Source organism: Nicotiana tomentosiformis, chromosome 4 (assembly GCF_000390325.3).
Source record: "Nicotiana tomentosiformis chromosome 4, ASM39032v3, whole genome shotgun sequence".
NCBI lineage: Eukaryota > Viridiplantae > Streptophyta > Magnoliopsida > Solanales > Solanaceae > Nicotiana > Nicotiana tomentosiformis.
In genome coordinates this window covers 129,485,547-129,501,096 of record NC_090815.1, presented here as the reverse complement: position 1 = coordinate 129,501,096, position 15,550 = coordinate 129,485,547, and the positions used below count along the sequence as shown (strand labels likewise).

The window sequence follows — 15,550 nt, the reverse complement described above, 5'->3', positions numbered from 1 at the left end:
TAAGCATTTGAGAAGATCATGGAGGAAGAGTAGACATCCACCATAATTTGATTTTTATTATAACAAGATCGGAATTTTAATGTTATTCTCATTCTCTAACTTATTCCGTGGATCATATCTTTACCGAGAAAATGAAAATGATCGAAAATATAAGAAAAGAGAAAAGGACAGGAAAGAGAGACGCCGGTCCGTTTTGTCCGAGGAGAAATAAGTTGATTAGCTGGCTAGAGTTTATTTACCGAGGTATTATCACTTTTAGTGCGCGCTAGAAATTATTTATATTTAGTAGTCAAAAAATATCTAAAATTTATATAATTTTTGTATATAACATATAAAATATATATATATACAAAAAAATATATAAATTTTATATATTTTTTTGGCTATTATTCATAAGTGGATGTACAATGTCATTTTTTCTTATTTTATTTCATTATTCAAATTTTCTTCGTAATCCACTAAAATATTACTTATACAGTACTCTATACTTATGATGGAATAATAGCGATATAATTGCATATACTGAATTATATCAGCACTAAGCAGCCATTACTAACCACCATGATCGGCATTATCGATGAAAATCCTATGTATCGTAATCGTCTAATTATAAATATTATGAATTTACATACTCCAAGAGAATGAATAGAAATTAAGAAGTTAAATAAACAAATATTTGATATCTAAACAACAACAAAATGCTTATCACAACCTATAGAAATAACAAGAGAGATCTTTGACAGATGGGAAATTAAGTTGATAAACCCATAAGCTGCTTATTCTGTCTCTAAATTATTATTGCTGCTTATTCTGTCTCTAAATTATTATTGATATTATTGTTACTATTTCTTTTTTGGGATGATATTGGACCAAATTAATAGTACTTAAGATATACATTCTCTGCATGGTTCAATTGACCTGTCGTGCCGAAAATATACACCCACCACTCATACACTCACAACTTAAACAAAAGAGATACGAAGCTGAAAATAAGGTGCAATGTAATCTTTTACAAGGAGAGATAACTAGCTAGCTGGTGCAATAGTATGAGTTGACTTTCTATTTTATTTTTTGGAGATGGCGTTGACTAAAATCCTTCAAATATTAATTCCTAAGCGCTATTTCGCATTAAGAAATGTCATACTAATATGGCAATTAATATTCTTTCCAAGTTTCTTATACCGACAAACTGCCACAAAACTGAATTATTTTTTGTAAACTATTGCCTTGTTTCTGGTACTATAGTATAATTGCCCATCAAGATATCACGTACCCCAACTAATATATAAAGGACATTTCCCATCTCACAATTTCATAACACTATTCCTCCTCTCCTAAAGAAAAAACTCACTTCCTCCTCCTTTTGTTGTAAAATTGTCCGAACGAAAAAGGAAAAAGAAGCTAAAGTCATAGCTCATGACGATTAGAACAACAACTCCTTTTCTTAACATTCTATGGCAGCTCCTTTTGCTTCTGCTACTACCATTTCACCAGAACTTGGCTAACGCTGCGGGTGGTCAGTGGCAGCTACTGATGTCCAACATTGGCATTTCAGCCATGCACATGCAACTCCTCAATAACGACAGAGTCATAATGTACGACCGTACTGACTTTGGCGCATCCAACATCTCGTTACCCAATGGCAAATGTCGCAACAACCCTAATGACCTCGCGTTGAAAGTTGACTGCACTGCTCACTCTGTCGAGTACGATGTTTCCACCAATTCTGTGCGTCCCCTCATGGTCCAGACCGATGTGTGGTGCTCCTCTGGTTCCGTCGACTCCGACGGTTCTTTGGTTCAAACTGGTGGTTTCAACGACGGTGAACGTATGGTTAGAGTAGTCAAACCATGCAGCACTTGTGACTGGCAGGAAATGGGAAGTAACCTAATTCAGAGTCGATGGTATTCCACCAATCATATTCTTCCAGATGGAAGGCAAATTATCATTGGTGGTCGTAAGGCTTTTAACTACGAGTTTTATCCCAAAACTGCTTCAACCAACAACGTATTTAGCCTGCCCTTTCTTCAGCAAACTAATAATCCTAGAGAAGAGAACAATCTTTTCCCGTTTGTTTTTTCAATGTGGATGGAAATCTATTCATTTTCGCTAATGATCGAGCTATCTTGTTCGACTACAAGGCGAACAAGGTGGTGAAAACGTACCCACAAATACCTGGTGGCGACCCGAGAAATTATCCAAGTTCGGATTCTGCAGTTCTTCTTCCGTTAAAGAACTTGCGGACACAAAAGGTTCAAGCTGAGGTTTTGGTGTGCGGTGGAGCACCAAGAGGGTCATACCCCAAAGCGGACAAAGGTGAATTTATAGGTGCATTAAACACGTGTGGGCGAATTACAATTACCGACCCGAATCCACAGTGGACAATGGAGACAATGCCATTAGCTCGAACAATGGGTGACATGGTAATTTTACCAAACGGAAATGTCTTGATCATCAATGGAGCCGCAGCGGGCACTGCTGGATGGCAAATCGCTGGGAAACCGGTTTTGAGTCCGGTGATTTATCGACCCGATAACCCACTTGGTTCTAGATTCGAAGTACAAAATTCGAATGTCATACCCAGAATATACCATTCAACAGCGATTTTACTCCGAGATGGTCGGGTTCTTACCGGAGGTAGTAATCCAAACGAGTTTTACAACTTTACTGGAGTTCTTTTTCCAACGGATTTAAGCTTGGAGGCATTCTCACCATCTTATTTGGATCCGGAATCTGCTAATTTGCGATCACAGATTATTTCTCTCGCTTCCCGTCATAAAACCAAGTATGGGCAAAGTGTTAGCATTCGATTTACTGTTTCCGGATTACTAAACACAGATTTGGTCAAAGTAACAATGGTTGCACCTGGGTTTAATACACATTCAAATACTATGAACCAAAGAATGCTTGTGCTTTCAAGTGGAAAGGTGAGAAGGATTGGAAAGTCCACTTACCATATCAATTTGATCTTCCCGAGTTCTGGTAAATTAGCGCCACCTGGTTACTATATGTTATTTGTGGTTCATCAAGACATACCAAGTAAGGGAATTTGGGTCAAGATCCAATAGTCATAGTCCTAAGTCGAGGGTCTATCGCAAACAGTTTTACTGTCTTCTTGAAGGTAGGGTTAAGGTTTGCGTACACACTACTAGTAGCGGACCCAGGATTTTATGCAGGCGGGTTCAATCTTAGAAGTACGTAACTTTAGTCGTAAAATAGTAGTTGTCAAGTGGGTTCAAATAAAATATTTATACAAAATTTATGCAGCTTTAATCATAATTTATACATATATACAGTATTATTTTTTGATGAAGTGGGTTCAGTACCATCACGTGCGTCCGCCACTACACACTACCCTCCCTGACCCAACTTGTGGGATTACGTTCTGTTGTTGATGTATCTAATAGCCATAGTGAATTCTATTGTCATTCTCTCCTATTATTCATGTTGTTCCTATCCATCAAAAAGAAGAAAAACGAAAAACGAAAAAAAAAAAAACTAGGATTTATTTTTATATTTACTGGTTGCCTTATAATAAGGTGTGATGGAGACAATCTTTTCTTGATTTTGAGAAAATTATTGTAAGCATGGAAACATATTTGATTGTTTGTATTGAAGATATTATCTTATACTAGTAGTTTTCTTTTGTTGAAGATATGTCAATTATCTGCTAATTTAAGAGGGAATGCTAATTGCCATAATTAACTGTGGTGGCAGGGCAATTTATTTATTAAAAAAACGAGGCAATGCTAATATAACCATGCTTCTTCAGCGGTTTTTCTGTCTTGATATGTTTGTTTTTTTTAGCTAGACTATAAATTGGAAAATGTATATTTCTATAGAGCATTCTTTTAAATTGACCAGCTTGAGCTTTATCTAAATCATATTTATATTTGGTTTTTATACGGATGACATCATTTAATGAAGTTTGTTGAGATTTTTCTCATTTAAATTTTTGCTTGTTTGTAGCAGTAGTGTTGACAAATATACGTCATAAAAGTTTAAATTATTCAAAAAGTTAAGTATATTTCAATTCTTGAAAAATTATGAGCCATTGAACCCTAAATCAAGTGTCATTTTTACTTAGGGACTTGAACTTTATAATGTCGGAACTCAGAGACAATCAGAAAGGAAAGAAAGAGTTAAATTGGTGATGCTAAAAGAAAGCATTGACACTATAGTTTATTGTTGGGCCAATGTTATGGATTGGAGGTCCCAAAAGAAAGCATTGACCCAATAGTTTGTTGGGCCATAGCCATGGCGTGCGAAATCTGGGAAGTATATAAATAAAGACCTTTTTCAACTTCAATTTTTTTAAAATAAATTTAAATTAACATAAAACACCTCAAAGGGGACAAAAAACACTCCTAATGAGTGGTCACCCAAAACTTAACTATGCCAAAAAAATGTTGTATTATTCTTGTACTCCATCCGTTTACTTTTACTTGTCCACTTTGGATTTTTTACGTCCCTCAAGAAATAATAATTGTAGTATATATTTTACCATATAACCCCTAATAATAATTGCATTTCAAAAAGTCTTGGAAAATAAATTATGAAATGAGTAGTTAATGATAATGGTTAAACAAAGAAAAAAAAATTATCTGATAATGGTTAAACAAAGAAAAAAAAATTATCTTTTTCTTGATTCACTAAAAGGGACAAGTATAAGTGAAAATATATTTTTAGTACATTGAAGTAAAAGTGAATGGAGTGAGTAAAACTAATCGGCAAGTCACCCTAAAAGTGTGCAAACAAGTGTCTATTATAGAACTAATGACAGGTTAATAATAGAAATTAAAATCAAATATCATTCTAAGTTGCATAATCCGATTTTCCCTAATCATTTATGGGTCAAAGTCAAACAAGGCTGATATTACACACACACACACAAAAAAAAGCGGGCCTATGTGTAAAGTCCCTAAAAATTTACCGTCATATCATATCAACGTCCCTTGACAGTAGGCGCAGTGTGCTTTAGGCCGTGGCCGAACTTCTCTTCCTTTAGCCGGTGAACGCTAACGTGCGCAAGGGCGCATCCTCCCTTTTCTCTCTCTCTCTCTAGAAGATTCCATTCACGCGACCTCACACACACACACACACAGAGCTCCAACGTTCAGGTCCGATCCTTCCTTTTGCCCCCTCAAAAAACCCTAATTTTCTAATATTTCTTACTGTTTCATCTAAATTTTGAGCTGTTCGTAGTTGTTAACAATTCATAGGCTCCAATTTTGAATGTTTTTTTAGTTAACTGAAAAACTTAAATAGTATTAATTGTTTGCATTGGCTCTAATTTTGTGGAAAAGGAAGAAGATTTTTTTTATATGAATGTTGTTGTGTTTATGAATTTTGGATTTGTTTTGCTGATTCAGTATCCTGGAATGGTTGTACGTTGAATGTGTTGAAGGAATTTTGGCTAGGGTTTACATGTGGAGGAGGGGAGTGTATTGATGATTGATGCCCTAGTGGTATGGGGGAGGAAGAGAATATCAAATTAGGGTTGGAGAGAGCACCTAAGAAGCGCGTCGAGATGGAATTTGATTCAGGAGATGATGAGCCTATTGGGTCTTTACTGAAGCTAAAAAGCAAAAAGAACTTGAATAAAGTCAAGGTGGAATTAGGTAGTAACAAGGCTGTGGTTCGGAAAGCAGCGGTTAAGGATGAAGATTTGGTTGGCATGGATGATACCTTAGCTAGTTTTAGGAAAAAGTTGAAGGGTCCTAAGAAGGATAGTGGATCTGTATCAACTACTGGGAAAAGTTCAAGTAAGTTGACAGTGCAATCTCTGGACGGATCTGTGAACATAATGGCCAAGATTGTGGAAAAGGGTCGGTCAGATGTGGATTGTCTATCTGAAGGGACAATCGATAAAGGTTTTGAGAAAGGAAATAAGAGAAAGAGTAAGAGGCCAAAGCTTGCTTTGGAGCCACAGAAAGTGGAGGTATCTGGGGATATCTCCTTGCTATGTGATAAAAAGAGTGGAAAAAGCTCTCCTAATTGCATTGATGGTGGCATTCTAGAAGATTCACTATCAGCTTTTCTGAAGAAAGCACAATCTGGTTTGATTAAGAGATCCCACAGTCCTTTGCAGTTGAAAAGAGGGAAGGAAAGTGAAGCTTTATGTGATGTTTTGAACTCAAACCCTATTGCAACAGGTGAGTTAATGCCCATAAAGGAAGAATGTGTCCAACTCCTTTCATGGCCAGAGCTTTCTTCTTCTGCATTGTACAATGATGAGTTGTTGAATTCAAGCAATGAGATAGATGATGCATCTTCCATTAAGGTCTCAGGTGTCCTAGATGGTGAGATCAAATGTCACATTAAACTTAGTGAAGAGGAAATTGCCAGTGTGAATGATATTGCGGGTGGAAAATGTAAGGATCTTCATGATGAGGGTGTCTTGAAGAACTGTCCTAATTGTCATGAAAAGTCTGCTTCCAAGGACGGTTTTAGTGATCATTCAATGACAGCAGGTCGTGATATTTCGTCTGTACATACCATTACTCCTGAGAATATCGAGAAGCTTGAGTTTGAGCATCCTGTGTCAGAAACCAAGTTCAATGCTGATATGGATGTGAACTCAAATGCAATTTTAAGCAGCCGGGAAACTCATGTAGATGATCAAATTTGCTCTTCAAGCCAAGCAGATGATTCAGGTTCTTGTAGAAGCGTTCAGTTATTGAACAAACTTGATAAACCACAAGGAAGCATTGGAAATGTGTCTATTCAAACTTTGATGCCATCCACCTGCCTGTTAGAAGGCTCACCTGCAGCCAAGGAGGAGACAGGCGCGGAAGGTTGTGGGTATGCTCAAGTTCGTTTGACGCCTGATTTTGTTGCAGCAGATAAGCGTTCAAGTGACATTTATGATGAGCAGCGAATTTCTGGTGATTCTGTTGATGACCGAGCTTGGGCTCCAATTTCGTTGTCAAAGGAGGATGGTCAAGTGTTTGAGGGTGGGTTATCTCCCGTGGCTATAGAAAGGAATCAGAAAGTTAAAGTTGCCAGCCAGATGAAGCACAAGGACCAAATAATGGAGAATGGTGATGACACGTATGGTTCTTCTAAACAAATGACTATTGATAATTCTGCCACCTCATTGCGCAAATGCGCTTCAGCTTTCCATCATTGTCAACTGGCTGATGAGAATTGTGAAGGTGCAAATCATCAAAGTCGTGAATTTGTTACTGGAGATGATGAGGCTGATGCCACATCTTCTCCATCAATTACACCAGAATGTGATGAAAACGCTGCTGAAGAAACTGAGTCTCAACTGGCTTCTGAGGGAAAAGGGCAGAGACTCTTTTCTGGTCAACGTGCTCCACGTAAGACCAAAAAGCGTAGGCACGGGGACATGGCCTACGAGGGTGATGTTGATTGGGAAATTCTGGTGCATGGGCAAGATTTTCTTCTCAGTCATCAGGATGGAGATGGTAGACATTCCTTCAGAACAAGAGAGAAGCTCGAGTCTATGTTGATTGGTATGGATACTAAAAATGGCGGGGTAGCAGCAGTATCTGTTGGGCTGAAAGCTCGTGAAGTTGGGCCAGTAGAAAGAATCAAGTTTAAGGAGGTGCTGAAGCGCAAAGGTGGACTCCTGGAATATCTGGAATGCAGGTAATGACAGATCTTGTACTCTGAATACCATTTCCAGTTTTCTAGTAAATGTACTATGTAAGTTCCTTACAATGTAATGCAGGTGGATGGGTCTTTAGGGTTCTCACCTTACCCTAACCTGCAGCCTGTACTGTAATTTATACGTGTCCACCTCACTTCTTCTGATATCATTTATTCTAAAGCCACTCTTAGGCAGGTAATTTATGTATGCGCATGCACAGACAATTAGAATATTGTTCCAGGTATTCTTTTTTTGATGAAGTAAGGAGAATTCATTAAAAGCATCCAGCGGATGCAGGCCAAAGATTACAATTAAGAGAGATGGTGTCTGCTCATATACTGTTCCGGGTATTCTTTTTAACAGGGTTTCTCTCTTAGAACGACGGTAGAGGGGAAGGCGCTTACACCCCAGAGTTTTTAACTGGTGCACCAACTGACTCAGGCCAAAAACCGGGGATTTCTGTAATATAAAAAAACTCTCTCTAATAACTATTCCTGAAAGCTTCTTCATTATCTCTATTATTTCTTAATGGACCGTGGAAATCTGAGTTTTGTGACTTAAGGAATTTGGTTTTGGCGCTTTCCATTGTTAACTTGCGTACAGTTGGGGATCAGGGTATTTACTGCATGTTAACTTTCCTTTATGATGCAGTTCAGTCTTCGTTGTTTTTTATATTTTCATTATTGATTTCTGTTGGTTGGTGAATCTTTGTTGCGATGCAGGAATCAGATTTTGAGCCTTTGGAATAAAGACATCAGTCGTGTCTTACCTCTTTCAGAATGTGGAGTGTCTGAAACCCCTTTGGCGGATGAATCACCTCGGGCTTCTTTAATTAGGCAAATCTATTCATTTCTTGATCACTGTGTAAGTATTTTGCAATCCTCCAAGTTCACATTGGAGTTTTCTTATTCAAGCTGGAGATCTGCCCTTCTTTTTTCAATATGATCTTTCTACGTTAAACTATTTTTGGTTCATGAACTTCTCTTTGCTTGCTAGTTTATCATTATTTTTCACAGTTTAACCACTTTTAAACAGGGCTACATAAATTTTGGAATTGCTTCAGAAAAGGATAAAGCTGAAAATGGTGTCGACCACAACTTGAAAATTTTGAAGGAAGAAAAATTTGTAGAAAACTCTGGAGCTCCTGTTGCTGATACAGATGATGGAGTTTCGTTTATTCTTGGGAGGTCAAAGAGTTCTGAGATTGTCAGGCCAGAGAAGAATGATGTTTTATCTGATGAAAGGAAAAAGACAGAAAACGGTGGAACTGATTGCCAGCTCATTGATAGGCCGGCCATAGAGTTATCTACTCTATCAGAGCAACGAGAATGTCCTGCTGACGATTTGCGGGTAAATGGTTATCTTGATATACAGTCACCCTGTCAACCATTTGATTTAGGTTCAGTTGGTCCAGTGCCTTCAGGTGAAGTTAAGGATAGTGAATTACAGAGTATTGTACATCCAGATTTTTTGCCTCCTAACAATAGAGAGATTGATGGTAGAACAGCCGATAAACATCTTGTGATTTCAGAAGATTCTTGTGGATTCCCACCTGACTCGTTCGGGAGTCAGAGGCAAAACACATGCTGTGATGCAGAAGGGAAAAAAAGAATAATTGTTGTTGGTGCTGGTCCTGCTGGCCTAACCGCAGCGCGGCACCTGAAACGCCAAGGATTCCATGTTACCGTGCTCGAGGCCAGAAGTAGAATAGGTGGTCGTGTATTTACAGATCGCTCATCTCTCTCTGTTCCAGTTGACCTTGGTGCTAGCATTATTACCGGTATTGAGGCAGATGTGGCGACTGAAAGAAGACCGGATCCTTCTTCATTGATTTGTGCACAGTTGGGTCTTGAATTGACTGTGTTGAACAGTGATTGTCCACTGTATGATGTAGCTACTGGCCAGAAAGTGCCAGCAGATCTAGATGAAGCATTGGAAGCAGAATACAACAGCTTATTGGATGATATGGTACTGTTGGTTGCTCAAAAAGGGGAGCATGCGATGCGGATGTCTTTGGAGGATGGTTTAGAATATGCCCTTAAGAGACGTCGCAAGGCTCGTTATGCAAGAAATCATATGGGTAATGAACCACAAAAATCATCAGTAACAGCAGTGGAATCCATGACACTTCCTGATGGGGGAACTTCTCAAAATCTTAGTTCTAAGATAGAGATCTTGAGCCCTCTTGAGAGGAGGGTAATGGATTGGCATTTTGCCAACTTGGAGTATGGTTGTGCTGCATTACTTAAAGAAGTCTCTCTTCCTTATTGGAATCAAGATGATGCATATGGAGGTTTTGGTGGAGCTCATTGTATGATTAAAGGCGGCTACAGCTCCGTTGTTGAATCACTAGGCGAGGGACTTTGCGTTCACTTAAACCACATTGTTACTGATATTTCATATTGCAAAGAAGACATCCCGACAAAAAATGACTTGTTTAACAAGGTAAAAGTTTCCACGTCAAATGGACGAGAGTTTTCAGGAGATGCAGTCCTAATTACAGTTCCATTAGGTTGTCTTAAGGCAGAAACCATTAAATTTTCACCACCTTTACCCTACTGGAAAGATTTGTCTATCCAACGGCTCGGCTTTGGTGTTCTTAATAAAGTTGTGTTGGAGTTTCCTGAAGTATTTTGGGATGATTCTATTGATTACTTTGGTGCGACTGCAGAAGAAACAGACCAGAGGGGGAGATGCTTTATGTTCTGGAATGTCAAGAAAACTGTTGGGGCGCCTGTTCTTATAGCGTTAGTGGTCGGAAAAGCTGCTATAGATGGCCAGGACATGAGCTCCTCTGACCATGTAAAGCATTCATTACTGGTTCTGCGCAAGCTTTATGGTGAGAACAGGGTACCTGATCCAGTTGCTTCTGTGGTCACCAACTGGGGAAAAGATCCTTATAGCTATGGGGCTTACTCTTATGTGGCTGTAGGGTCATCTGGAGAAGATTATGACATATTGGGCAGGCCTGTGGAGAACTGTATATTTTTTGCGGGTGAAGCTACTTGCAAGGAGCACCCTGACACAGTTGGTGGTGCAATGATGAGTGGGTTACGAGAAGCTGTGCGCATAATTGATATATTGACTATAGGCACTGATTACACAGCAGAAGTAGAGGCGATGGAGGATGCAAAGAGGCATTCGGATGTTGAAAGGAGTGAAATAAGGGACATTATGAAGAGACTTGAAGCAGTAGAGCTCTCAAGTGTATTGTGCAAGAACTCTTTGGATGGGGTGCAGATCTTGACCCGGGAGAATTTGTTAAGGGACTTGTTCTGTAATGCCAACACAACAGCAGGAAGATTGCATCTCGCGAAAGAACTGTTGAAACTTCCTGTAGAAGTGTTGAGATCTTTTGCTGGAACTAAAGAAGGCCTTAGCACACTTAATTTGTGGATGCTGGTACGATTTCTCACATATTTCAGTTTCATGTCATATCTGTTGACCACAGATTGCTTGTTGTCTGACTCATGCTTGTTGGTCACAGGACTCCTTGGGCAAAGATGGGACCCAACTCTTGCGTCATTGTGTTCGTATACTAGTAAAGGTTTCAACTGATTTGCTTGCAGTCCGACTGTCAGGTACCTTTGAGAAAAGGAACTAACTACTCCCCCCCCCCCCCCCCAAAAAAAATCCCTCCTTCTAGTCATGTATTGTGTTAACCTTTTTTTGAGTATTTCGGGGGTTGGTGGTTGGAGATGCAGTTCTGTGATATTCTTTGAAACTGTTCAGCTTTTTCCCCATATTGTTGATATAAGCTAATTGTTACCTCCCAATTATTTACTTGCATATGCCACCGGAAACCTCTATATTCTCTATAACCATTTCTTGCATTTGAGTTTCTATGCGTTAAACCGAAAGTTTTTGCATTGTATATCCGTTAATTGCTAATGATCGTTATAATCGTCATATCACTGGTGCATTTGCTTCGTCTTTGTATTGATTTTATTGATCCTATTCCTGTCATCTTTTATTCAGGTATCGGGAAAACTGTAAAAGAAAAAGTCTGTGTGCATACTAGCCGTGACATACGTGCCATAGCAAGTCAGCTTGTCAATGTGTGGATAGAAATTTTTCGAAAGGAGAAGGCTGCTAATGGTGGTCTGAAATTATTAAGGCAATCCACTGCTGCTGATACTTCAAAGAGTAAACACACTGGAGCACCTGGAAAACCACCAATACGCAATGCTAACAACAAGAAGCTGAATGTCAAGCCAGCCACGTTGGAAACTATTCCAGATGTTGAACCGTCAACCTCTCAAACTTCAGTAGGAAGGGAAAATGATACCACTGAGGAAAGGCAAGATTTTCCCATGTCTGAGGATGAAAAGGCTGCATTCGCCGCTGCAGAAGCAGCTCGTGTTGCTGCTCTTGCCGCTGCTGAGGTTAGTTCCTTATAATTTATCATCCCCTAGTATTGATTGTATTGATTCATTGTTCAATCTGGGAATATGCTACATTTTACTGGTTTTTGGGTTATTCCTCTGAGTATGTGAATTATTAGAAAAAGGGGAAACACACAATGTTGGATTCTTTGTTATGTTGATTTTGGGCTGCTCTATATTGCAAATTTTGTTATCTGTTTTATGTTTTTTTCCTCAAATAGATCTTGGCTTCTCTTAAGCAGCTGTACAATAATTACCCTTCATTGCAGGCTTATGCTTCATCTGGTGCTAAGTGTAACATGCCTCTGCAGCTTCCTAAGATACCCTCATTTCACAAATTTGCTAGACGGGAACAATATGCAAATGATGAGTCTGACATCAGAAGGAATTGGCCTGGTGGTGCAGTAGGAAGGCAAGATTGCTTATCTGAAATAGACTCCCGCAACTGCCGAGTGAGGGATTGGTCTGTTGATTTTTCTGCTGCTGGTGTGAACCTTGACAGTTCAAGAATGTCTGTTGATAATCGCTCGCAGCGTAGCCTCTCAAATGACCATGCATGTCAGTTTAATTTTAGGGAGCACTCAGGAGAAAGTGCACCTGTAGATAGTAGTATATTCACCAAAGCGTGGGTTGATAGCTCAAGTAGTATAGGGATAAAGGATTACAATGCCATTGAAATGTGGCAATGTCAAGCAGCTGCTGCTAATTCTGATTTCTATGATCCAGTGATGCATGTCACTGATGAAGAGGATTCAAACATGAGTTCCAAAATGCTTATGAGAAAGCATGATGTGTTAGTGTGTGAGAGCTCTGCTTCACAAATTACTGTAAATAAAGAGATGTTGCATGATCAACCGAGAGGAGCAGAAAGAATCAAGCAGGCTGTTGTAGATTATGTTGGATCTTTGCTGATGCCTCTTTATAAAGCAAGGAAACTTGACAAGGAAGGGTATAAATCAATAATGAAGAAAACTGCTACAAAGGTCTGATTTCTGTCATGTCTCACCTCTAGTTTTCTAGCCTATTGGATTCTTTTAATCTTTTTCCCCCATATTTTGGGTTCTTTACTCTTTTTATATCTATCCTTTGTGAACTGATCTTGTTCCAAACTCTAGGTAATGGAACATGCCACGGATGCTGAAAAGTCAATGCTTGTGTACGAATTTCTTGATTTCAAACGTAAAAACAAGGTACAAACTGCTCTCAGTTGATGTCACCTTTTTACATTGTTTAATAGGTTCAGTTGAGTAGTTTTCTTATTTATGTCTTCCTCCATGCCTTCACCTTTCGATAACAGTAATTCACAAAACCATATCCTAAGTGTGCCCTCAGCCATGAATTTGTTCCTAGGTTGTTGTAACATATTCCCAATCTTGATTAAACAGTAATCTCAAAACAGTACCCTAACCGTGCCCTCAGCCATGAATTTGTTCCTAATCGAGTTGTTATAACATAGTCGCAATCTTGATTTTAATTGGTCCATTTGTTTATCGCCAATGTTAACATGTGATTTCATGGCCTACCATGAGAGTAGTGTCAATTTAAGCCCAAATACCCAGTGCAACTAAAGTATTTACCTGTGGAAATCCATTGAATCAATATCAGCCCAATCATGTTGATCTGGATAAAGCAGTAGGCTGGTTGGATTATCTCCCATCATTCAAGAGCACCGATCTAAATCCCATTTGAAACCCCTCAGTGAGAGTGTTTTGATGTAATTCAGGGCAAAATAGTTATTAGCAAAAGGTTCCGGAAAAAAAAACATGCAAAAGGAAATGAAGGAAGAGTTGCAGGTCCACCTCCACCACCCCACTCCCACCAGCATTATAGTCTACTCTTCTTTCCCAGCAAATCCCATACCCTGCTTCTGGCCTCCCTTGTTTCCGCCCCCCCCCCCCCCCCCCAAAAAAAACCCCAACACTATACCTCCTCCCTAGTTTCTTGCCTGCTGTTCTTTTGCTCCTGGACAGCATCCTTCCCATCCAAACCATACTGCTCTGTACCTTGCCAATTTCTGACTCCCTCTATCGCACTCTTAACAGTGCCACTGTCCCCCCTCTCCCACGCTGTCATCAAATTGTACCCTCCATTGCCACTTAGACAACACCTCCCATTTTGCTCCCTACTGTTGCCGGTAATGGGCAGATTGTCGCCTTTAAAAAAGAATGCTTGTAGGTCTAAATGAGATCTAAATGAGAACAATGGATACAGTTGGGATCAAAATATGACCAAGGATTATTATGATAAAATAAAAAAGACTAAGAATTATATGGATCTGTTTGGAGATTTACTCGAAAGAAATACTTGTATTTTTCATAGCACTTGCTCAATGTGCTTGATATTTATTTTCTCTTTTTGTTGCTTCTCTGCCTTTGATTTGTTGTATTGGTAAATCTGCAGATTAGAGATTTCGTAGACAAGTTGATAGAAAGGTATATGCTGATGAAGCCGGGTGCAAAATCATAATGGACCACGGATGAATAATCATCCTTATTTTGATGCTTTGCCACAGGGTGATCAGTCCGATCAATTTGTTCACTAGTGGGTACAACAATCATTGACGAGTGAGGAATGTCTTCCTGATTAAAAAATGATCCTTGCTAAGCTAGTTGTCTATAGAGCTGCAGTCGAGAAAGACAAGACCGTTTTGTTGAGCATCTTGTGGATCTGTTTATAGTCAGAGACTGATTAATTGTCCTGCTATAAATTTGGCACTTTTGACATTTCTGTAGCAGTGTGCCTGCAAGAAAAACATTCTCAAGGTGGAAAAGGCGGTTGAAAAGATAAACATTTTGCCATGTGAATGTTATACTTCTACTCCTGCTGATAGACGTGAATTCCTTCGGAGACAACAAGATTAGGTTTACAATTGGTAGTCAGATTTGAAGCTGTATTATTTAGGGATAAAGTAGCCCTTTCTTTCTTTCTTTCAGTCAGGGTTCTCTTTTGAATCACTTCTGACTTTTCTTTAGTTTTGGTATGTGTACAGCTTAGGATTGTTATCGTTGCAACAAATATACATGACATTTTGAGGCATCATATGCTTCCTTCATTTTGAAATCTTGATTTTTCTCAGAATAAGTAAAACAAAACTCTCTATCTTCCCTCCCTTAAAGAAATTTATTTACTGAAGATGAATTTTTTTTTGTTTGATAAGTTTGAAGATGAATCTCTTAGTGATCCTATATCAAATTTCTTGCTCTGATCTGTGGAACTGCTCCATGGGATCAAAAGTACATTTTGAGCTGCGTGCTTTTGGCAATTTTCTCCAAGTGGCTTTATCTTGGTTCATGATGTTTCCTACTTCCTATGCATTATTCAGTGAAGAAGGCAAAAAGAAAAGGGAGCAAAGGGAGTACACAAGTGAGTTTTCTATATCTTTTCCGTTTCCTCTCCTTGCCCCCTAGTGGGATGAATGGTCTTTATTCGCTCCAAAGGTGAGTGCTGGAACTTCGGGGATTTACATGCCATTTTGTTATTGAAAGTGAGGTGATTGTTTCCCCTTGTACTCATTTTCTTTCAACAGAAATGTTATGTTATTTAAATG

At 39.0% G+C, this 15,550-nt stretch overlaps 2 protein-coding genes across 2 annotated transcripts; both read left to right on the top strand.

The window, feature by feature from the left end:
• Positions 1–1,416: 1,416 nt before the first annotated feature.
• On the top strand, positions 1,417–3,316 carry LOC104116292 (aldehyde oxidase GLOX1-like). The gene is given in 2 exon segments (XM_009627116.2): positions 1,417–2,077; positions 2,080–3,316. Coding segments are annotated over 2 exon segments (1,650 nt in total). The 3' UTR covers positions 3,069–3,316.
• A 1,624-nt stretch (positions 3,317–4,940) lies between these two features.
• On the top strand, positions 4,941–15,063 carry LOC104116290 (lysine-specific histone demethylase 1 homolog 3). The gene is made up of 9 exons (XM_009627115.4): positions 4,941–5,120; positions 5,373–7,617; positions 8,341–8,482; positions 8,654–11,020; positions 11,106–11,199; positions 11,597–12,003; positions 12,273–12,986; positions 13,119–13,193; positions 14,404–15,063. Exons 2-9 carry the CDS (start codon positions 5,471–5,473, stop codon positions 14,467–14,469), a joined length of 6,012 nt encoding a protein of 2,003 aa, XP_009625410.1. The 5' UTR covers positions 4,941–5,120; positions 5,373–5,470; the 3' UTR covers positions 14,470–15,063.
• Positions 15,064–15,550: the final 487 nt, after the last annotated feature.